The sequence below is a fragment of the Tenebrio molitor genome, chromosome 1 (genome assembly GCF_963966145.1).
Source record: "Tenebrio molitor chromosome 1, icTenMoli1.1, whole genome shotgun sequence".
NCBI classification, from domain to species: Eukaryota; Metazoa; Arthropoda; class Insecta; order Coleoptera; family Tenebrionidae; genus Tenebrio; species Tenebrio molitor.
The window spans coordinates 23,338,910-23,363,594 of NC_091046.1; the positions used below are offsets into that span (position 1 = coordinate 23,338,910).

At 35.9% G+C, this 24,685-nt stretch overlaps 2 protein-coding genes and 2 long non-coding RNA genes across 22 annotated transcripts in view; 3 read left to right on the top strand and 1 right to left on the bottom strand.

Moving 5' to 3' along the window:
* The window catches only part of LOC138123046 (glutamate receptor 1-like), a 100,700-nt gene extending 98,582 nt beyond the window's left edge, over nt 1-2,118 (top strand). The window contains exon 13 of the mRNA XM_069037565.1: nt 1,837-2,118. Within this exon, the coding sequence (XP_068893666.1) occupies nt 1,837-1,914 (78 nt within the window). The 3' untranslated portion in view covers nt 1,915-2,118. The remainder of the gene's footprint in view (nt 1-1,836) is intronic.
* LOC138123422 (uncharacterized) overlaps nt 1-24,685 on the top strand; it is a 273,107-nt gene that overhangs the window by 104,013 nt on the left and 144,409 nt on the right. The gene's annotated exons all lie outside the window — the stretch shown is intronic.
* Nucleotides 2,932-22,809, top strand: Rdl (Resistant to dieldrin). 19 transcript variants are annotated; one of them, XM_069037728.1, is made up of 10 exons: nt 2,934-3,145; nt 3,854-3,954; nt 4,326-4,393; nt 5,806-6,032; nt 6,087-6,169; nt 7,130-7,267; nt 7,393-7,530; nt 7,896-8,180; nt 20,769-20,929; nt 20,989-22,809. In XM_069037728.1, exons 1-10 carry the CDS (start codon nt 3,078-3,080, stop codon nt 21,295-21,297), a joined length of 1,578 nt encoding a protein of 525 aa, XP_068893829.1. In that variant the 5' UTR covers nt 2,934-3,077; the 3' UTR covers nt 21,298-22,809. The 19 variants fall into 19 exon arrangements, with proteins under 19 accessions (XP_068893926.1, XP_068893935.1, XP_068893919.1 ...); XM_069037736.1 differs by having other exon boundaries at nt 20,769-20,905; XM_069037712.1 differs by lacking the exon at nt 4,326-4,393 and adding an exon at nt 4,513-4,580 and having other exon boundaries at nt 2,936-3,145; nt 20,986-22,809.
* LOC138123492 (uncharacterized) lies at nt 6,065-7,154 on the bottom strand. Its single transcript, XR_011156815.1, has 2 exons — nt 7,019-7,154; nt 6,065-6,960 (listed from the first exon to the last, which is right to left on the bottom strand). It is a non-coding gene; the product is annotated as an uncharacterized lncRNA (long non-coding RNA).

Here is a 24,685-nt window from a genome sequence, read left to right on the forward strand (position 1 = left end):
AGTCTTTACATGGGAGATATTTTAAAGAACTAGAACAACCAGAAATTAATATTCAAGCTTCTCATGCATGGCTTAAAAAATCAAATATTCATCCTGAGACTGAGGGTTTTATATTTGCAATACAAGATCGTGTTATAAATACAAGAAATTATAAAAAACACATATGCGGTTTACAATCGATCATTGATAAATGTAGGATTTGCGGAACTGAAGGGGAAACAATTGAACACATCATTTCTTCTTGCACCGTTTCGGCTCAAAGCGAATATAAGAAACGTCACGATATATTCGCTAAAATTATACACATGAATTTAGCTGTTAAATTCAATTTATTAAAGAATACACAACCACATTATATTTAGTTATACACCAGAAAGTTGTTTGGAAAATGATAATTACAAATTATATTTTGATCGAACAGTTTTAACTGACATTCATATTAAGCATAACAGACCAGACATTATTAGTTTAAATAAATAACAAAAGCAAGCATATCTTTTAGATATAGCTGTTCCAAATTCACATAATATAACACAGACATATAACATATAACACAAAAATTAATAAATATTTAGAGCTCTCCGTTGCTATGAGAAATCTTTGGTGTTTAGAAAAATTTCAATTTTACCACTTATAATTTCAGCAACGGGAATAGTACCGCAATCTCTTTTTAAAAATTTAAAAATTCTGGATTTAGGTAACACATTGGTAGTTTAAATTCAAAAAGGTATATTATTATACTCATGTCATATCATGAGGAAGTTCCTTAACAATGACACAGAACATAATAAAACACAACAAAGTCAAAATGTGGAGGCGAGACGCCGGTAATTATGTTGATTAGCACTGCACTATTAGTTGATAGTAATATCCGTAATAGTGTATGTACTCCGGCAAAATTGCCGTGCCGCCGGGTGGTGGAGGGTTAAGAAAAAACAACATTTTATTTTATGTTTTCTTCAAATAAATGCTATAAAATCTGAGATTGGTGAAATTTAAAACTTTATAACTAAAGTCCATTCAAAAATCAAAAAACCACCAGCTGTTGCTTTAGGTTGGTAAAATTTAAAAAACCCTAGGTAGATATTTTTTCATACTATGTTGGTAACTATCAATTATGACATTTATTTGATTCAAAATAAAATTCAGTTGCTTTGAATTCCGTTCATATTGTTTTATTAGCAGCACGTTTCATTTATTTATTGATTCTTATTATTTTTACTTAAACATGCCCAGAAAAACAAGACATTTAATAAACACTTAACCTCAAAATTACAATTCTCACCAAATTTTACACTAAACAGCGTTGCCGATGGTAATTCGGTATCGAGAAAAATGCGACGTTGGTGGTGTTTTGATTTTTGAATGGACTTTAGGTTATGTGAGCTTTAGGAAAATTTATTTTAGTCATCTTGGAGTTTCTTTTGCTTTCGGCACATGCCTGTTTTCTATGGAGAGTCAGTTGTGGAACAGGCTGTATAAAGTTTAGATGAATTGAATTATGTCAAAATTGGTATAATTTTCAAAATTAACTTTAAAATGACATTGACCGTATGATTTCTCATTCATTAAGCCTTTCATTAGCTAAATAATTGATTAGACAAAGTGAGAGTATATGCCAAGCAGTATGTTAGAAAGAGACAAAACAATTTAACGACGTTTAATGAAAGGGAAATCATACGGCCCTTTGTTAACATTGTTTTTTGAAACTATATTTTGAAAACCCAACGACAACAGTTATTTCGCTAACTTTAACATCAATATGTACTATTTATTTTGTACCTACAGAATAATAAAAATAACTGTAACGATCATTAAATATAATTATAATTTCAGTACTACACGCCTGCCAATCAAATAGCAGGAAGTAACGAACAAGAACAAGCTCACAGTAATACTCATACACAAGTGTGAAAACTCATCAAGGTCATCGTCGTCGTTGCCGTCTTCGTCGTCGTCGTCGTCGTCGTCATTGCCGCTAGCATTATCACCCGTCATATTTCATATTTTGCATCGAGTGCGCCATATTAATTGTAATATTTTTACTTAAATGTAGATTCTGTAAACTGGTTTATAAGTCATGTTAGATTGTGGCTATTAAATATTTCTCATTTGTTGTATCTTCTTTTATGCAAACCCTGTGTTGTCCTGCGATAACAATGTATTATTAGTTCCGGGAATAGCAAAGCAATGAATTATGGTCAAATAAACACAACATCAAAGCTTTTGAATTAGTTTCCTGTCGATAGAGCTTATCATCTGCTATGTATACTTGCATGATAAAACCAATAGGATTTTTCTATTTGGGCTATTCCACAACAAGCAACTATGTTACACCTGTTTTCTGAGACAACTTATCGGTAAAATACGAGCTGTGTTTGCGTGGAGATATTATCGAAAAATAGAACAGTGTCCGTGACCAGGGCACTGCTGCAGGCCGCTGTGCCAGGCGCACTCCACGCCAAACGCAATTTGCTCTTTTGCGTTTGTGGTAATTGCGTGACAACAGTGTCACCGGAAGCGGTCGCGTGCTACCGAGGACCTTTTGACCGTAAACTCAGCGATTAACTATGAATATAACAAAATTTTTCGATTTAGGGAATGTTTTTAACTACGATGAACCACTAGAGAATAATGTAAGAGAATAGCATAAACTTGACAAAATTAAATGGCATAAAACATGGAATTGCTGTTGCTCACAGGTAACAGTGCTAGATGGAATTACGTCACAGGGCGAAAACAATAATAAGAGTCGTGGTTCGGCTGATGATATTGATTGGTTAGGTGCTGGCAGTTCCAGGTCCGCGACTGCGTTCCTAAAACGTGACAACCCTTAATCTTCCATCTCACTCGGCTATTTTGAGTTAGAGTAGGAAAAAACTCAACACTTTATTAGTTCCATGACTAGAAGCTGCGATTATTTCGCACAGTTTCGCTACCATGCGCAGTGAGTGAACAGTTGGCTGGGCCCAGAGACCACTCCTAGTGTTGGTGCCTGATGTGACACTACAGTAGTCCTGCGAGTGAATAGTGCCGAAATGCTGAGAAGCAGGGGACACGTGTAGGTGCCCCAGGCCATGGGGCACAGCCGGGTGGTGTGGCCAGCCGTGCTGCTGGCCCTCGCCCTTCCTTGGGCTTCAGCTGTGTAAGTTGCACACCTTACACTAAATATTTTTCGGTTGTTACTTTAGCTCTTCACTTTTGGCATGGGTGTGGATCATGAAAAACCATTTTGATTTTTTTTTATAACAAAGATATTGTTGATATTTTAAAGAACTCAGCATATGGGATAAATCAATTACTGTTCTGTTTATACTTCATAATACATGGTAGCTAAGAAATACTATAATCTGTATGCAAACATACATCGTTTGGAAAGACAATCATATCTGCAGGAGTTGCAACTTGTGCACTTACTTTAATAGATTTTAGTACATACAAGAAACATCATGTTTATAGTTTTTTATTTGCCTAGAGAATATTACTGAAAAAAATTGTAAAGTTTATTTATATCTAATAACATTTTTCCATTCAGTCAAACTTTATTTATTATATACATAAAACATTCTATAATATTTTTAAGAAGCTGAAAAAAATAGGAAAACATCCTGTGGAAGGTACAAAGAACAAAAGTGCAGTGACGTCATTGTTTCGTGGCGTCCTGGCGCCAAAGGGAGGGAGTAAATTCCGCTCCGATTTCAAAACAAAGAATGACAGTGAAAATTACTTTTGTTTTGCCTCAGAGATACACAAATAACATTTTTAAATTGTATGTCATTAACAACATACTCCTCTTGTATAATATAATTGTAATAATAGTTATTTTATAGGTACTAAAATGACATATTTTTAGGGGGCCAGGAGAAAGCTACCTAGACCGCGATGTTAACATATCGGCAATTTTAGACTCCTTCAGTGTTAGCTACGACAAAAGAGTAAGACCAAACTATGGAGGTAAGTAGTGTACGAAGTTTGCCATCATGAAGTGTATTAATATGGGAGCGGCGGCGTCGAGCGTCCGGCCAAAAGTTAAATCAGTTAGAGAAGGTCGCAACTCGCAACCCTCTAGTGAGTGGAACAGCCGGGCGGTCGGCGTCCGCGCGGGCCGCGTTGGCAGGGTGGGGCCAGATCGATGCTCGGGTGGGTTGCCTAGCGACGCGCAGCATCTCTCCAGACCGCCATTCTGCTCGCAGCCGCTGACCGGGCGCAGGCGGACGGACGGCGGCGCGAGGTCGTTTGGCGACTGGCGGCGAACTCGCTCCTCCGATCCGAGACGCAGGCAGAACGCAATGCCACTTGTGACGTGGTATTGGTGGTGGTTTCAGGTCCTCCTGTGGAAGTAGGAGTCACCATGTACGTGTTGAGCATCAGCTCCCTTTCCGAAGTCAAAATGGTACTAAGTTTATTATATCCCCGAGCAGACAGAGCCTTTCCGCACGCCCGCTCCCTGACTCGCGCGCTTGGCGGCCTGGGGAAGCGGGTTGGTGTTATGTGATGGTTGTTGGCTTGCAGGCCCTCCCGTGGAGGTGGGAGTCACAATGTACGTGCTGAGCATCAGCTCGCTGTCCGAGGTCCAGATGGTATCTATCAATGCCGGACTTGTATTTGTTGTGTGTCCCGTCCCCGGTCCCACTCGAACGCGCGCGAATCGAGCGGGGCCGCAGGCGGGCAGGCCTAGGGCACGAGTTTGATTTGGTTTTCATGTCGCGACTCAGAATCTTTGCGGTTACAGGCCCGCCCGTGGAGGTGGGAGTCACCATGTACGTGCTCAGTATCAGCTCCGTCTCCGAAGTCTTGATGGTACTTACTTCCTACTACCAGTTCACTTATACGGCATATTACTAACACTCGGTGTTTCAGAACGCATTTTATCGTAACGCATATATCTATATATTTTAACAGTACTTATCGTATTAAAACGCATTAATATGTACGTGTGTTGCTATTTACTAGTCTTGATTACTCAAGGTCTTGTAAAATCCGGGCAGAGTCTCCGGAAATGAGAATGTATGTTTGTATGTATGTCGCAGTCTTAAATACTTGGACTGTGTGCATGGCCTCTAAGTCTGTTTGCCAGCTTTAGACGTTGCGCCCGGGCGCAATCGGATAGATGTTGAGAGGCCGCGCCCCGGTGGAGCGCCGACCACTCCTCCGAGGAGTCGGGCCCGAGACCCCGATGGAAACCAAATCAAGGTTTAAGGTCACTGCAGGACGTGACCCTGGCCTGCCCCTTTCCGACATCTCTGTCGAGCGCGCGAGTCCACCCCGCCTCTCCTCTCCTGGCCTGCACACTGCACTCGGGACGCAGATAAGTAACCGCCTGGGTGTTGGCATGCTGCATGTCAAAGCGACTGTCCTCAAACTACCTTCTCTGAGCTGAACCATTCGACGCTTCCCTTGGAATCGAACACAGTTTTGCATGTACCTACTTCCCAACATTAACAATACAGTTCCAGTCGCACTGCGTCTTTGGCCACTAGCCAAACACCACCCAGCCTACCATCTCTTCAGTTTTTCACGATTGTTAGACGTCCAGTATTATTAAACATGTTGCATGTTAAGAATGCGCTTAGTGCATTTTGACATAAAGCAAAATTATAAAGTCAATGCATGACACGCATAAATATCACATGTTACATTCATAATTATAATTTTACATCAACTAGTTTGAAACTTTTAAATTCAATCGATAATCAGCACTAACTCCTTGTCATTTATTAGATGCTGGAATCGATTTATAAAAGTTTGTTTCATTTCTTGCATGTGGTCCTATAATAAACATCGAATAATAATTTTTTTTCGTAGGATTTTACACTGGACTTCTACTTTCGTCAGTTTTGGACGGATCCACGACTGGCGTTCCGAAAAAGACCAGGTGTCGAAACTTTATCCGTAGGATCCGAATTTATCAAGAACATATGGGTACCGGATACATTCTTTGTCAATGAAAAACAATCATACTTCCACATTGCTACTACATCAAATGAATTTATTAGAATACATCATTCAGGATCCATCACACGTAGTATTCGGTAATTATAAAAAAAAAAGAAAGACACATGTGTACCTATCATATTATATTCTAGGTTAACAATTACAGCATCATGCCCTATGAATCTACAGTACTTTCCTATGGATCGACAGTTGTGCCATATAGAAATAGAAAGTTGTAAGTGTCGTTTTTATCAATGATATCAATTGCAAAATGAACCTGTATAAATTTTATATAATACATATTGTTACAAATACAATAATAGTCGTTAAAGTTAAAGGGCATCAAAAGATACCTGTGTCCGTGCTTTTGTGCAAAAGCCCACAGTTTGATTTTTCTCTCCCAGCACCATACAAAGACCGTTTAATGCGGTGCTTCGGGCACACACATGGCACCTAGCACACAGATAACTCTTGATCCATGCAAACACGCAGTGGCCTGGTGAGTTGAATAAAGAAAACTAACCAGGCCCCGCAGCCGCAATCCTAATGTTTGCGTTTCCTTATGTTTTGTTTTTCTGAGTTGTATGTTGTGGTTGGTTGCGGTCTCCTTCTCGAATACAGCACCCGCGGAAGGACCGATAGTGTTCGTGTCGTGAGCAACAACAGCAGTACGGCCTGCTCACCGCTCTGCACTGTGGCGGCGCCCGGACAGCCGTCACTCACCGGACTCACGGACAGACCGGCGGCCCTGGCCGCATTGTGCTACAACCACTGGCCCGACTCCCGGCCGACAGTCACGCATGCACCCGCATGATCTCGTCACCATGTTACTTACTATATTCTTCAAACCGATCCACCACACAAATATACATACTGCTTTGCACATGCTTGCGCTTAATTTAATCGGCTTTTCAGATGTTATTTTCTTATTTGTCTTACAGCTCACCACTGAATCGATCATCCATGTACATGTTAACGTAGTTTGTAGATCATTCATGTAGTGCTCACTTAGTGATGAGCGACCTGCTGCATTTTTCACTTATTAATTAAAGAAAGTAAGGTACACGTAGCAAGGTTTGCTCACCATAAAGCCACGTGTCTCCAAGTAGTCGATATATTTTGAGACGATTTGGGGGTACAATTTGCATCCGAGCTGTCGAATGACGTGCTTTGTCTGTTCTGGCGGCCGGGTTAGTCGGGTACACGATGAGAGATATCCGATATAAATGGAACTCGGGAGTAAAGAGCGTCGGAATAAGCAACGAAGTGGAGCTGCCTCAGTTTCGTGTGCTGGGTCACAGACAGAGGGCGACCGTAATTAACCTGACCACAGGTAACCACAAGCACCTCTTTCCCTTTTGCTTCCTTCCTGTTTCTGTTCGTTTTTACACCCCTTTTTGGTTCAATTCGGCTGCGGTGCGTTGCCTACCCGCAGCTGGCACTGGCTTGTGATTGCAGTCGGTTACACCATGCGAGACATTCGATATAAGTGGAACGAAGGCCCCAACTCGGTGGGCGTCTCCAATGAAGTATCGCTGCCCCAGTTTAAGGTGCTCGGGCACAGACAAAGGGCCATGGAGATCAGCCTCACCACAGGTATCTAACGGTGGACTTGGTAAAACAGTAGATCAAATGAGTTATTTTCCCGCTGCTCATACGTTATGTCACTTCTTCATAAAAATTCCCAGTACATTAATAGCTTATTTTTTTATTTTTGCAACAAAAAATATGCATGTTTGATGTATTCAACTGTTAATTTATACTGAACATATTGATGAAGACAATTACATGTAAATTTACCAATTATTATTAAACAAAATTATTTTACCCATAATTTCCTTATTTTTTATTTTACGTAATTCCAGCATGTTGCCAAACTCATGAAAAAATGCTCACCAAAGGAGAGCTATTTCATAATACAAATCTTAAATTCTTGCTTATAATCTTCTAATTATATACAGGAAACTACTCGCGACTAGCATGTGAAATCCAGTTCGTTCGTTCTATGGGTTACTACCTCATTCAAATCTACATCCCGTCCGGCCTGATTGTCATTATCTCCTGGGTAAGCTTTTGGCTAAATCGTAATGCTACTCCTGCCAGAGTAGCTTTGGGGGTTACTACAGTTTTAACAATGACAACACTTATGTCTTCAACTAACGCTGCTCTCCCCAAAATCTCCTACGTAAAATCCATTGACGTTTACCTGGGGACATGTTTCGTCATGGTTTTCGCCAGTTTATTAGGTAAGATTCGTAATTATTCTCGTTATTGATGATTAATTGATTAAATAAATGCACTGATTTTTGGTCTTAAAGATGAGCTTGATGTAGTCGTTATAATGGTTACTGAACAATTTACATTTATCCAACAATTTTTCTTTTTAATAAAAAATTCAAAATTATGCTCACAATTACGACAAGTAGGTATTTTATTTACACCTAAAGACGATTTTCTTTAAAAAAAAGATGCTAAAACAACACACAGGAAAAGAAAAGTTAATAAATATTCATTTATAAGAAATAATTGGCCTATTGTTAATTGTAACATACACCAACATAAAAGTTAAAATAATACAATAATAAATCCATGCATACCGTGGTAATATAGTTTAAGTTATCGGTAAAATGTTCCAAGTTTTAATATCTTCAGAATATGGTTAAGTAGGTATATTATCTAGATTAAAAATTATACACGACGTTATGGTTATGGAAGTCCATATCCGTACAAAACTTAAAATACTATGATACAAGTTTATAAGGAAGCCTTTAAAGCACGCGCGACGAGTTTAAGAGCACGACGCCTAGCGGAGTGCTTTTAACGTCGCAAGTGCTTTAAAGGCCCTTATAAACGTGTATCATACGCTATTTTTTATCATACCTGCACTACAATCTGAAAATTATAACAAAAAAAGTAAATTGAAATACCTTTTCCGAAGTAATCTGTGTCATTAATCGTTGATATAAAAATGGTCGTCTCCGGCAAATTCCTCGAATACAGTTGCTCGAAATCAAATGCTCGAAATCAATTGCTCGAAAATGAAATTGCTCGATTGAAACTTTTCTCGAAATACAAGTTCCTCGAACTGCAATTTCTCGAAAATGTTTTTCTCGAATTTATATTGTCGAAAATATGTAATTGGAGTGTAATTAGTAAATAGAAATTACGGATTAGTCGGAATACTATTCCTCAGTTCACGATTCCTCAGTTCTGTAATTTGTAACAGGAATAATAAAAAAACACAAATTACAAATGATTACCTTTATTAACAAAAATGTTTACGTTTACGAGCCTGCATCGAAGTGGAAGGACATCATTTTGAGCATTTAATATAAAACTTTTTCGCGCAATCGTGTTGTTATAGCTACTTACAATTGTTGTTGACACAATCTGAAAGTTGAACTTAAAAACCCTAATGTTGTAAGTAAATAACGACACCGAGGTAAGTCATTAATGATATTAATGTCTTCAAAATATTCCTGTCAAAAAATTACTTCCAAGCTATTTTTTTTCGTATAAGCGATTGTGCCAAAAACGTTGTGGGATAAGTGCCATAACAGAATCTCGGAAGTTGAAAAATTTTCGACTTTTTCTCTATTTTTCAAACTCTTTCTCAATTCTGTTATACTAACCTTATATCCCAATATACTATTATTGCCTAAACTTATTGTTTTATTAAAAAAAAAACTATTGCGGCCTTGGAGAAAATAATGGAATCTCAAATGCCTGCACCCGAAGATCTCTAGCGGCTGTAAATCTTTACACTTACCGCAATTACAAATCCCACATCATTAATAAAACCAATCTTCAGATTTTTAATATCGTTTGATTTAAAATCTAATTCATTTTTTCTTCGGTAATTTTGTCTATAAATTTTAGAAATGAATCCTCATATCAGTGTAAAAATCAGAAGTTAAATATTTTGTGTAAAACAGTTTTTTTTTTAATTTATTAAATGCAATACGGATGTGGCCTTTGTAATAGTAATCACCGCATTATCCTGTGTATGATAATTACCTTCGAGCAAAAGATTTTCGAGAAACTGCCGTTCGAGGAACTTGCAATTCGAGCAAAGTCATATTCAAGCAATTGACTTTCGAGCAGCTGATTTCGAGCAATTCGTCTTCGAGCAATTGCATTCGAGCAATTTACCTAGATTCAAAAATTGTCAATTGTTGTTGTTTCGTTGCTATTATCAATTGTGTATAAATGTCTATTTACCATTGTTCAAAATATAGGTGAATTTGTTATTACCTAAGCGACTTTAAAGCTTTAGTGTTTTAAGGAGCCGATTTTGCACGCATTTTAGTGTCAAAAACAGAGATTGTGATTCAGGTATAATACAAAATAAATTTCAACCCTAAAACCCATACCGACTCTTATGTTTACTACTTCTTTTATAATGAAAAAGTTAGAAAATCAAGTGAAATACTCGAATGATAACAATAACAAACCATAATATTAAAAGACCTACATATTATCAATGGGACCTCAATCAACACAGTAGGATAATATTAAGGCCCGGTTTATTCACCTTCAAGTAAATTTATCTGGCCAGTAGTTGCTATGATTTAGAATCTGCTATTGGTAGATCCATGGTAATTACCGTTCAAATAAAGTTACTTGAAGATGAATAAACCGGGCCTAAGTTGACTAACCTGACATTATAAAAGACCTCAAAATATTTTCCTTGATTGTCGATTCGAGCTGCACCATTCGCGCTAAATATTAGTTTGTGTTCAAATTGCCTGATATTCATCAATACTTTCGGCCACTTACATCACAATAACTGTTAGTTCTTCGATGGGGTTAATGCATATACCTACACTTCTTCTCACGAAAGAATTCCGTTACGTCATGGCCTAGTCACCATGCATTTTCAAAATTTTCTTCTTCTAACGTATGTGATATTAGCATTGCGGTAGTCGTACCTTAGCAATAAATTTGTGACGTAACGGAATTCTCTCGTGAAATGAAGTTTATACTAATTCAAATGTCCCCAAGAGAAAAAATAGCTATATACTTAGTGCGATTCTGCTTCAAAATTTAGCAAGATTGTTATTGAACAATATTGATTTTGCCTAGATCCAACCAATCAACAGCTTCATATCATAGCAACTACAACATTGTTATACAGCAATATTGGTAAATCTTAAAACAGAATCGCACCAATAGTCTGTTTTTTAATCAAAGAACCACAACACCGCAATTTACACCCAAAATAGAGCTGCCAACATTGTACATTTTTGACGTAGGATGAAAAATCTCATCATATAACAATTGAGGTTATTAAAATTATTAGTAGCACAGTATGTTAATAAAATTAATAACAACTAATTTGAGAGTTTAATAAATGTCTCACTTTGCGAGGCATTTTTAATAGCACGTTCACGTTTTAAATGCGAGTTTGTGTAAGTTCAAGGACATTAAAAATGACAGGCATTGGCTGGTATAGCCAATAGATATCATTAAATTCCCTAAATTTAGTAAAATTTTATATTTGCAAACCTAAATCAACAGGTCGTGTTTTTTTTTATTAAAAAACAGACTATAACTGGTTGGCTAGTCACAAAATGGATCCGCAGTTACCGATCCATTTGTCTTCAAAATTGTTGATTAATCAATTTGTGACGCCTCTTGAACAATGTGGTGGAGCTCCGTTGTGTAAATACCACATATCACGTCGACATACCTTCCAAAAGGTTGTTCAACACGCTTCGTAGAAAATCGTAATATCCTGCACCGTTTAAACGCGCTGGTAAAATATGAGACCCAATCAGATCATTTCCGAGCATGCCTGCCCTTACGTTGATTGAAAATTGTTCTTAGAAACTGCCTTTGTAAACTAGATGATTTTTATCAGACCATACATGTGTGTTATTAACACATGTATTGAACACACCATCACGTGTAAAACCTGGTTCATCGGTGGCCAGCAATAGACTAAAAACAATATCTTTCCTCATCTAGTTTACAATTAAACCATTACAAAAAATTATCCTGCGAACTGGATCTCCAGCCTGAAGAGCCCGAATACGTTAGACGTGGTAGGGATGTAATCCTTACTCATCTATTTATTCCACGATAAATGTGAAACACCTACACGCAAAGCAAGTCTTCTTATGCTCAAATTTGGCTCTTGTTCAATGGCTTATAGAATTTTTCGTGGCTCCGGCCGGAATTGGGTAGTTGTAGATCTGGAAATCGTCCAGAAACACATGTCTTGCCGTTCTAGTCCGGCAAAAAGTAGGGATTTTGAGTTGGCATCGGTTTCGGTTGGCATGTGTTATCAGGATTCTGTCAAGCGTCAATGTTAATTCTGTGAATGGCTCGTCAAAAATCTTTTTCTATGCACAATAACGTACAAACCTCCAAGAAGCAATATTTAATTAAAATTAATTAACGAAAAATTAAGTTTTGAGCGACTTTTTGACTATGAGCTGGTGTATCTGTTACGGTAAGAGTGCAAAAAGGGTCAATGTGAACATCCACCGGCTTATGTGTACATTGACCAACAGAACCGGCCAATGTGCGTAAATTAACTCTTATATGCACTTTGACCGGTAAAGGTGTACAGTGTCCTAGTACTTCTGGGAAATGTCTATTCCACTATTTAGTGAACTGTAGCAGGCTTCCGCAGGTTAATTAATTTTAAGTACCCAAATAAAAATGTAATTGATATTAAGATGATATACTCGTAGGTCTATACCTTTAATGTATGTAATTACTAATTAGATATAAAATATGGTGTCTTAAAAAACAACAAAATAACAAATTAAAATAGAAAATAAACTAAACCTAAGGAACAACAATACACAATTTTTTTAAGAAAATCAAATTACTATTTAGTCCTTATTGCGACAGGGACTGCTACCGTGCCATTGAGAATTGCATAGCACCAGTGAAGCTTTACAGTGGCACTTCTTTGTTTCGCATTTTCCCATGCAACTGCATTTGTTAAAACTTTGCTCACCCGTTAACGAAATCATTGATACGATTTCCCGGTTATTCTGCGTTGGCTTCAGTCCTATCTACTTTTACCATCCGCTCAGGTAAATGTGCACACAATCCATGTTTGAAAGGTGAATGTGTGAAACCGATGACTGAAAAAAATTGCTATGCAGGTTTACCAACGAAACGGGTCATTATGAACGGTAACCGGTAAATGTGTACATTCGCCCCACTACACACTATTCCCGTAACATATCCATTATTCCAAATGTTTCAGGAAAATCTAAAAAAAACAAATTAGTTAAATCTAATAGATGTCAGGATGTTGATTTTAATATTTAGATGTTGCCAACACAAAAGAAGTTCCTAATATCAATTATTAAAGCAAGTGCTTTAACTTTTATTTAAAAAATATCCGCAGAAGTCGGCACACAAAATTTTGTGTATCACACGCCCAGAAAGGGTTTTGCAATTACTCGCATTTGCGAGCCTCAGCTATCCGCCTCGGCCCGCAAACTTTGCACTCGCAAACGTGCCGTTTCTGGCCTAGTGTTACAAATAACTATTACGTTCAATTTCCATAACCCGGTTACTTCTCGGACGTCACAGATCTTAATGGAGAACTAAATTACTGATGATTACATGGCTGTTGAATCTTCGTCGTAAATGTACGCAAATCTGGAGTTTTCCATTGTGGAAGGTCTTTCATGTACAAACGACACGCTTCAGTCGCATAACACAAAGCTTCCCCATAAAATAACACCATATCGGTACATTCGTTTCTGAAGTTCCTCATATTCACAAAATTCAAAAGAAAATATTTTCACTCACAAATTCAACACAAAACACCTTTACTCGGCGTGTGATAAACCCAGTTCAACAGCAAACAAAATTCTATTAGTCTTCAAATTTAAAAATTTATATAAATACATTTATAAACACACATTGGTGTTGTTTAGAATATCTTGAAGCGAGAAATAATCTAACAAAATTAACTTAAACATTTGGGAATTTCTATGAAAACCTGATGTTCGCATTATTTTAGTCTTAAAAAGATTAATAAAGTCGCCAATCGTACCCACAAGACAGAAAGAAAACTGTTAAGTACAGGGTTATTCTAAATGATTGTAGTCGAAGTAGGCGTGAAAACTGAATGTAAAATTTATGGTTGCCGCTCCACATAATAAAACATCAAAATGATGTGAATAAGTGAGTACACACCGTTCGCAGACGGGAGTTAAATTGGGTGCAAAACAACTCAATATTTTTAAAATTTATTGCAAAACAACTCAATATTTCTGGATTCAATCGTTAATTTAACAAAAATAAATAAAAATCTCATCACCGCACTTTTCACCTAAAAAATGACAGTGACAGCGACAAAACTGACAGTTCACATGAAAGGGGCAAAAATGTAATAACATGGGCATGGCATACTTCGACTACAATCATTTAGAATAACCCTGTATATCTTTAAACGTAATCCACGAATTCTAATTTCACTTTTAATACAGCCAATTTTAAATTTAAATTGTATTTTTCTAATTTTGACATGTAATTGAACTTTTTAAATGTCACTTTTTTTCATAACGGGCTAGGAAATGAAAGTTTTTTCACAATTGGTGATGAAAGTTTATTTCAATACCAGTGACGAAAGTAGTCATATTTTGCTTTTGATTTTTCTAGAATACAGTGTTTTTCTTTTGGTTTTCCTGTTTTTCAGTTGTATTTCACTATTTCTCAAAACTATTTCATATTTACGTCACTTTGACATTTAATAGAGATAGGAAATAGTTTTGAGAAATAGTGAAATACAATTGACAAAAGAGGAAAATCAAAAGAAAAACAGTGTAATTGATATATCAGAACGTGAAACAAACTTTTTCCATATACAGTGTACTCTCTCTTAAGCGGACACCCGCAGTTCCCGAAATTGTGTCCGCTTAATAGAGGTGCCCGTTCAAGAGATTTTTTTTCTTAATAAGTAATACCATGCAACAATTCTTAGATGTCTAAGAGGTGGCTATGACTTCCACAGTATCAGATTTTTCGTATCTTTGCTAGCTTTAACTAATAAACGTCTAACAACAGTCACTATTAATAAAATTTTAATGCAAAAATGGTTTTTAGATAAAAGTAACTAGTCGTCGGGATCAGAAACTTTGTGATCTTCGGGAATGTCCAAATATATGAATCCGGCTTTTTTAAAGGAATTTTGGATGGTTGTAGAGGTTACTTGCCTTTTTAACAAAGTAAACGACATCTAAGATGTTAATTGATTTTACTAGCTTCTCTGAAGAGTCAACAGAGTCCATGCTCGACAAAATATGTTTCAAAATTTTAGGTCGATGCCAAGTTTTTAATTATTCCTTGGTCTAATGGTTGGCAAAATGCCTTTTTTTAAAACGCTCCAACCATCCAGACGATACATTAAAATTTTAGTAATGCAACTGCTCAGCAACTTCTTTCGCCTTTGATCCTATTAGAAATCCTGACAAGGGAATATTTTTATTTCTTGTTATTCGTAAGTGAGTTTTTCAATCTTATATCTTTCCATTTTGAAAAAGCTTCGTTTTTGTGTGATGTTCTCATTGGAACTCCACTTCTGTAAAAGTTCATCTCTTTAACTTATAATGTTCGCCGCCTGTGTTTCCAAATTGCAATTTATCGGCTAGAGTACCAACACTAACTTTTTGTTAATCATAAAATTCAAATACATTGATTTTTTCTTTAAGCGTAAGAATGCGGTTTTTTTGTTGCGACATGTTTGCTTAATCGAGTAATAGTACATTCTTCAACGAGCGTATAATGATGGTTATTCAAGAGGATGAAAATTGCAACACGAGCCGTAGGCGAGTAGTGAATCATCCAAGTGAATAACAGCCATTATACGCGAGTTGAAAACTATACTTTCTCCACGACTAACTATACCAAGAAAAAACAATCTTTGAAAATTGAGTTTAATTTGCTTTTTAATATTTGACAATTAAAATTGTACGTAGAGCTTGCTACGAGATGCGCGACTTATTGTTTACAAACGCATCCGATTGGCGATCTGCCGTTGTAGAATGAAAATAGGAGGGATGTGATTGGCCGACAGCAGTGGATTTCAGTATATGCTAACACGGGGCAATTGATATCCTTCTCTCATTGAATACCCAACAAGAATGCATTCATTCTTTAATAATCGTAGAGAAAAAATCACTACTAATTAATTAACAAATTATAAATTGGAGAATTTTCTAAATCCCACTCGTTACACAAAATGAGACATTTCCTTCCTAACTGGTTAAATAAATATCTATCTTTTTTTTATATAAAAATAATAATTCTTACACATTTTAACAGATTATATTTTATCATGAGTAACACTTCTAAGTTTTGTTTTGAACTACATTAATTTTGGTTTACAGATTTACACTTGAAGAAGAAATGTTTTAATATATATTTTTTAATAGTTATACAGGGTGGTCCCGATATAACCTGCCAAAAAAAATCTGGGTCATTAGAATTAGATCTAACAAGTCCGGAAAACCCCTTTTTATTAGGTCCAAAATAATGGGGATAAATTAACCCCTATCCACAGTCATTCGACGCTGCTGTCCACAAAAATACGTACCTATTGGTATTTTCATATTTGGTGACGGAAACAAAAGACTGAGAAATGTCGCAAAAATGTATTGTCAGTGTCAAATTTGTCATAAACGCCGTAAAAAGGAATGTCTAGGTAAATTTAAACTTTCGCTAAATTGATTGAAAAAATAAATTCTAAGGAAACCAATTTTTGTCAGTGGTTCAAAAGGTAAAGTTATTCTCGTATAATCAAACGGATTACAAATTTTGTCCCTAATTCGACGATGAATAACTTTCTTATTGCCAATTTGCTGCATTTATGTCGAAATCACGAATGTCTTTGAGAAATTTGACACTGACAGTACAGATTTGTGACATTTCTCAGTCTTTTGTTTCCGCCATCAAATATGAAAATATCTCTAGTCAGGAATTAATTGTTGGTGTGTTTGTAAGGATGACATACAACCATACCTGAATCGTTTGTGACAAGTCTGACAAATTTGAATCAAATTAACTGATAACGCTGTATGCTGTGTGCGATAATTCAGGTTATTTAGGTACAAAAGCCGATTTTGTAGCCTGAGTAAATGATAAATGAATAATAAATAAAGTGCTGTTCCTCAAAGTGTAAATACTGTCGCGAGCAAAAAATTCTAGTCGTCAATGTCATTTCAAAATTTGATTAGATTGTCACAAACTAAAAACTTTTCTCTGTCTAATTATGCCCATGTCAACAAATTGTCAAAAAAATATAAATTGTTATTAAAAAAATGACAATTAATGTCATACAACATGAAGATAGGTTATGAAATTTACGACCGTTTTACAGTAGAGCATTTTCCATTGCGTCAAAGTATGATTTTGACGACCAGTTTTTTTGCTCGCGACAGTAAGTACAAAATTGTGTATTTAATGAAAGTATCGTCTTAAATGTGCAAAATAATGTATTGAATAAATTATTTACATTTACATACTCGTACTTTCAACTTTAACTAAGAATAATAACTAATAAAAGGTAACTGTAAGCTAGATTAGAAAAATTATTTTATAATAAAAAATGTTCTATGTGCCTTCCGTTGGCATTTATATAGGTACGGCGGTACCAATTTTCATAAACAGATTTCAGCATTTCTGGATTATTACGAATCTGGTTCACAGCGTCTGCTATGTGTTCCCGGACCAGAATTGGTCTTCTGTATTTATTTCAACATCGTACACCAAATCTTTCGTGTGGCACCAAGAATTAAAATCCATAGGGGTTAAATCGAGGATTGGGGACGCCATCGTATTAAAACCAGTCAAAACCAGCCTCACATAAAAGCAGATGTAGCTCCACAAAAGGACAACGGGACGGAAGGACTCCTTCAGGAAAACGCTCGTCGTATAGTCGCATTACCGCTCTTGAATTACCACGTGCTTCGTCATAAAGTAAATGGAAATCAGCGTATTCTTGTTTTGTCAACTCCATAATTTTTGTAGGATTCGCAAATTTAAAATCAAACTTGACAAATGTCATAGGTGTTACAGGTACCGTTGCTAAAGAAATTGCAGCCAAGCAACCAGAATACCTTTTTAAACCCGACTAACTCATTAGCTTACAGCAAATTTTGAACAAATTTTCAATTATTATTATCTCGAAAACGAAAAGACTTTTATTAAAAACATGTTTTGTGTATGGGTTCTACTCATCGTCACCTATTACTGGATTTCTTTTGGCAGGTTATATCGGGACCATCCTGTATTAAAATACATGTACATAATAAATAAAATATAATCACCTCATGCTTTTCTTGTTCAATTATGTAATGATATTAATTAACATGCAAAAATCAATACTATCGGGTGTTCATTTAAATTTCTCTTCAAAGTTGGCGTTGATGGGTCGATTGTGAACGCACCACGGATTACAGATCACGAATCAGCTGTTTAAATCCAACCTCACTTTTTGCGTTTTTAATCTGCAGACTGACTAATGGTGCGTTCATAATCGACTCTTCAATGCCAACTTTGAGGAAAAATTTAAATGAACACTCGATACAGCGAACGAATTAACAACTAAAAATTAGTAATTTCGTAAATACTTATGTATTCAGTTTGACGTAAACAATGGAAAAGTGGAAAGTTTATAACACCTTTATGTACAGTATGTCACATTTAAAACATAATATTTTTATAAAACTTCATGAGGGGCATCTGATATCGTCGTCCAATAACTAACTTTATAAAGCACATTAACTAAAGTACCCTCCGCCCTATTTTTGAATCTAACGTCTGAGTACAGGATGTTTGGTGTTTAAGGTAACAAACTTTTCTGAGATGCACAGCTAGGATAAATGAACAACTTTTCTTAGAGACATTTTTTCAATTTGTTTTTTTTTTATTACGCTGAACTAAACTCTGTTTCCACTGTTTGAGAGCCACTGTTCGTGTCTGTAAACACGTAATTATTAATACCAAGCTAACACAGATTTGTAAAGGAAAATGCCTTAGCTGCGGCCTTTATAATTTAGAATTTCGGTGAATCTCAAATAATGGTTCCTCAAATTGAAAAAATGATTACTAAAAAAGTATAACACATATTACAAAATGTTACTAGAATAAAAGTCTTATTTTGTCTATTTCTTTACACGGGAGAAGTTTGTTACCTACCCGAAACACCCTGCATAATGTTAGAGTTCGTGAATAACTATACTCAACTCAAGTGGAAGTTGTGAATCCACCCAATTGTGACCTCGCTAATAGGGCCAATTTTGATATTTTGCATCATGTTCTAGATACGGAATGAAGTTATTATTAGATATACAGGGTTCCGATTATGTATGGAACCGGCTCCGTCCTACTAAAATGGTTTAACCTAGAACCCTGAAATTGTAAATGCCCTTAGGACTTATTAAAAGCTACTTATCAAATTAAAAACAAAGAAAAATATCCATAAGTTTTAAAAATACAAACCCAACTTGATTGTTTTTTAATTAAAACTTAATTAAAATAAAATGAAAACACGTAAATGAAGCAGCATTTAAAATCCGTCAAAAATTAGTGAAAACCAAACCTATGGCAGTAGAGAATGTCGCAATTCGATTATTTCATTTCTCATTGAAATATCTGATTGAGAATATTAAAATGTTGTAAATAAGAGGAGTACCATTGCGAGCACAAAATACTGGTACAGCATGTTCGTGTAGACACTTCCAAAACTCACATTTTGATTGAGTTTTGGAAGTGTCTATAGTGTAACATACTGTACTAGTATTCTTTGCCCGCGATTGTACGTAGTTGGGTGCATAAGTTTGATATTTGAAACTTTAGCATTCAAATAGCTATACAGTAATTGTTTTCTAAGTTTTCTGCTCTTAAAATTTGATATCGTTTCACACACCTTACAATAAATGCTTTCAATGAACTTAAAATGACAAAACTAAACGAAACAACGAATTTTTAATAAAATGTTTCAATTAATATTTGAACAATAGGTATGTTTCAAATTTATTAATTTTTTTTTAAGATTCTATCGAAGAAATCACCAGACCTATTATATCATTTAATTCTTAAAAAAATAAGCTTTTTAAGGATGCCCAATTTGAATATTTAAATATTTAAAACATTTGAAAAGTAACCTTCAATGGGGTGTATTCTGTAATTGCTCCGCTAAATTTTAAAGCCCGTTAAATTAAGTTGTCATAGCAATGACCAATCAGGGCTGGCAATTTTAAATTTTAAAGGACGCTAAAATTTTAACGCCCCTTTAAAAATTACAGAATACGCCCCAATGAGTCCTAAGTCTGTTTAATTTAATTTCAGGGTTCTAGTTTCAACCGTTTTAGCAGGACAGAGCCGGTTCCATACATAATCGCAACCCTGTATAAAAAGTTGTTCAGAATCCAATTCTCACCCCATAAACCCAATTTTACCGGAAAATTTCAATGTCAAAAATAAATGAAAAAAAAAAAAATTAATTCTCTCTTCAATAAAATTTGCAATATACTGAAACACAAACTAACTATATAACTAAAAAAGTGTACTGAAAAATCCTATTGAAATTATTGAAAATAATTAAAAGAAATAAAAAAAATATTGCATTGAAACTGCGTCATAATTTAATCCTTAACAACTTCTTCTAACTTGTGATTTATGAAGTCACAGACGCCCGGGTTTTCGATTTACAGTTTAGTTAAATATCTAGGTACTTCCACGATTGTGCATAAATTTAAATCTCCACTCCTAAAAATAACATTTCATTGTAAATGCGACACACTGCACAATGTCTTTTTTAATTTTATTTTATAATCTTAAACTAACTATAATTTCAGAATACGCCACTGTCGGTTACATGGCAAAACGTATACAAATGAGAAAAAATAGATTTCTTGCAATTCAAAAAATAGCAGAACAAAAAAAATTGAATGTAGATGGAGGACCGGACAGCGATCATGCTCCGAAGCAAACAGTGAGTAGTCGTCCAATTGGACATGTAAGCTATACTCTTTATAGTAATAGAATATTTTGTTAGTGAAGACTTTGTTTCAGGAGGTGCGATTCAAAGTGCACGATCCAAAAGCTCACAGCAAAGGTGGTACCTTAGAAAGCACAGTCAACGGAGGACGGGGTGGTGGAGGTGGACCAGATGAAGAAGCAGCAGCTCCAATACCGCAACATATTATCCATCCCAATAAAGACATCAACAAGTTGTATGGCATTACGCCTTCTGACATCGACAAATATTCGCGGATCGTGTTCCCAGTGTGCTTCGTGTGTTTTAACTTGATGTACTGGATTATTTATCTGCACATCTCCGACGTAGTAGCGGACGATTTAGTGTTATTGGAAGAAGACAAGTAAACGAGTGTTTGAACAGAATTCGTTAACGCTCCTAAACTTTTTAATACTGTGACAGACTTAATACAATCGAGTGGATCCATTCCAGTAGCAGTATCAACGACCGTAGATCTAGACTTGCGTAGCTTCCACGGCGAGACGTGTTGTATATAATTTTCCAAATCCGTGCATTTCTGCTACCTACTCATCGTTAACTCATTATCACATCATATTTAACAAACCACACTGGTAATTATACTTCCGTTATTACTGCGAAGTTAATTAGTACTATCGTATAAATTATTATATATTTTATTATAAGTTGCGTTCGTGAAAAGTTTAATTCTCGTTACATCTAGCTGCAGGTAGCTTAGATACAAAGTTGTTGAGTTACGAAGGAAAAAAATATTTTTTCTTGTATATACTACATATGATAGTCGTTCCTGTTTGATATTCTTCGCACAGAGCCCAACTATTGCATTTAGGGTAGTCCGCACGCAATTTACCCGCACCCCAAATAGGAGGCTAACTCCTTCAGGGATCCACGCATATACTATGCAACAGCCGTTGAAGAAATGCGGCGAAACGAAATTCTAAAATGTAAAATAATTATAATTATATATATACATGTTTATATTATGTATACATATTGTATATATTATATGTATTCATATTATATACGTATATATACAGAAGAAAACTTAGATAGGACACGCGCTCGTAGTCGACTTGAAACATAGATGACACTGACTGTACATAATATACTATATATGTACATATATACCATATATGTATATGTATACTAAACCCATTATATATATATTATTAATTACAATGATATATACGCATATAACATACATAAATTGCGAGCGCGTCAGACCAAGATGGAAACAGATCGAACAAACAGGCCAAAGTTAAGTGTGATGATGTTCTGGACGTCGTGACTGAGGATCGACGGCCAGAGCGTCTTCTTCGTCGCAAGGCGCGCATCTGTAAATAACAATAAGCGAACCGTAACATCTCCCCGACAACGTACACCGTACCATCACCACTCCAGTGTTTAATGACTTATAGCACACCGCACAGAGCAAGAGTCTGAAGTTACGGAGCAATATTTAACAGAGTAAAACTTCCTTCTTATGAAATCGACACCGCATCCTGCACCCACCAGCGAGCGCACCGGAAACTGACGAAGCTTTTGCATAAGAAACTGATAAGAATATGTACAAATATGTCAGGACTAGTCAACAACGCGACCGCCAACACAAACGATGATCGAACGGAATCAGAATTTACCAGTGTCAGTGACGGCGGGCTCGTTGAGGGCAGGGGGTGCCCGGACTCCATGGAGGGCTCGGACTCCGAGCACTCCCTCACCCGCACTGCGAGCGACTATTGCTCACTATTGAATATTCTAAATGATAAGAAAGAGTTGTATGTATTATATTTGAAACATTCCAATTATTTATTAACTACGTATTGCGTAGGTATATACTGTTTGGCGTTTTTATTTGAATAAAAAAAATAACTAATGGACTTTTACTTTAATTTATTCTAACAAACCCATATGAAAATAACTTTCTGTTGCATTGTATCATACCTACTAATTACTTCTAATTTCGTTCTTCATTGACCTGAAAAAAAATATTTATGTATTCATTATATTTATTAAGGCGGCCTTGCGCCAAGGCAACAATTAGCAACATGTAGTAAGAGACATTGTCGCATACAAGTGTTGCCAAGTGTTGCTACTGCATCGTGCGACTATGCCATAAAAATTGCCTGTTGCAACCTGTAGCACGTCTATCCACAATAAGTGGAAAAGTAAGCAACATCATTCGTGCGACTTTAAATTTTTGCTTTGAATGTTTAGTGAATACTGATTAGTGATGGAATGGTCAAATGAAAAAACTGTAATGTTTATTAAGGATTACAGGAATAACCTTAGGACACAATTTCATCATGTTTATTTAACAAATAATTGAAGTCAGTTAAACTCAACTTTTAAAAATGGCTCCATCATCTGCATTCAACTGAGACCAAACATTTTCTTGAGATTAGTTTCGTTGTGCAAACAACTGTCTATTCCACCACCTTCATCTTTTTTATCTTTTTCCTTGTTGGGTCAAAACGAAATATGCCGCAGTTGTAATTATTGTATCCGACATTTGAAATGTAAATATTGCACTTATACTGAAGGTAATTAGTTGCCTACGCAGGTATACTCATAAATGGTCTATCGCATACTACTTAGTAAAGGCAAGAGGAGAGAATGTGCTCAGTAGACGGACAGTGTCAGATTGGTTTCAACGCCTAGCATCCGGGGATAAAGGACTCGAAGATAGACCTGGGAGTGAAAGACCATCTGCTGTCCATCCTCAAGAACATCCCCTTTCTCCTCTTCCCTCCTATTCTCCCGTTGAAGTCCCCTATAATTTTTCATTTATTGTATCTTCGACACCTCCTCTTGTTCTCTTTATCCCTTTGTTGTATACAGGGTGTATCAAGACGACCCCACCAACTACTTGTAATTGTATAAAGTAGAGTTAGAGGAACGTGAAAAAATTAATACAAACATTCTCCTAATGCTTTTTTGTTTTTTCTTATTTTTCCAAATGTTGATTTTTGTTGTTGACATATAAAAGCACATTATGAATTGACTACAATTTGATCAAAAATTGTATAACAAAAATTTTAAATTTCGGTTTTTAAAAAAGCAAATAGACTAAAAAAAATAGTAGTTTATTTGACGAGTTTGTGTGTAAATTGGGCCTTTTTTGGCACGCGTGGGCCATTTTAGAGGCCCACGAGTGCCAAAAAAGGCCCAATTTACACACGAACGAGTTGAATACAACGTTTTTTTGTTCGACGAGCTCCTTAAAGGCTCCAAATCGCTTAAAACCTTTAAAATTAGCTTGACGTTTCGTTTTGACAAGTTGTGACATTTATCAAAATCTGTTCACATAGGAGAAAGTTCTCAAATTCTGACAGTGTCGAACAAAAAAATAATTTAATTAGTGGATTGAATGAATATTCTATTTAAAATAATTGAAAAAAAATCCGAGAACGTTTTTAGTTAAAATTTAACACCCTGTAACTTTTAATTGAAACTGGGAAACCGTTTTTTTTTTTCATTTTTTTTATGTTCTTCGCATTGTATTCTGTACAACTTCTAGTAGTTGGTGCGTTCGTTTTGAATCACTCTGCATTGTCATTATTTTACACCATTTATTGCCTATACTTATGCAGGTTTCTTTCCATACATCCCCTTGACATTCCCATTGGTATTCTTTCGGTAACAGCTTTCCTATTTTTTCCAAGCCGCGTTCCTCTACTCATGTTTCTACCAGACCCGCTATCTTAAATTGTCTCAAGCAGTACCAAAATTCTTCTTTTTTTCTTAAACCCGCTA

Coding starts and splice junctions, on each gene's coding strand:
- Rdl (XM_069037712.1), top strand. CDS start 3,078: ATGGGGCACAGCCGGGTGGTGTGGCCAGCCGTGCTGCTGGCCCTCGCC. Junction 4,581..5,805: donor CGCTGTCCGAGGTCCAGATG/GTATCTATCAAT, acceptor TTTTTTTCGTAG/GATTTTACACTGGACTTCTA. Junction 7,531..7,895: donor GGAGATCAGCCTCACCACAG/GTATCTAACGGT, acceptor AATTATATACAG/GAAACTACTCGCGACTAGCA.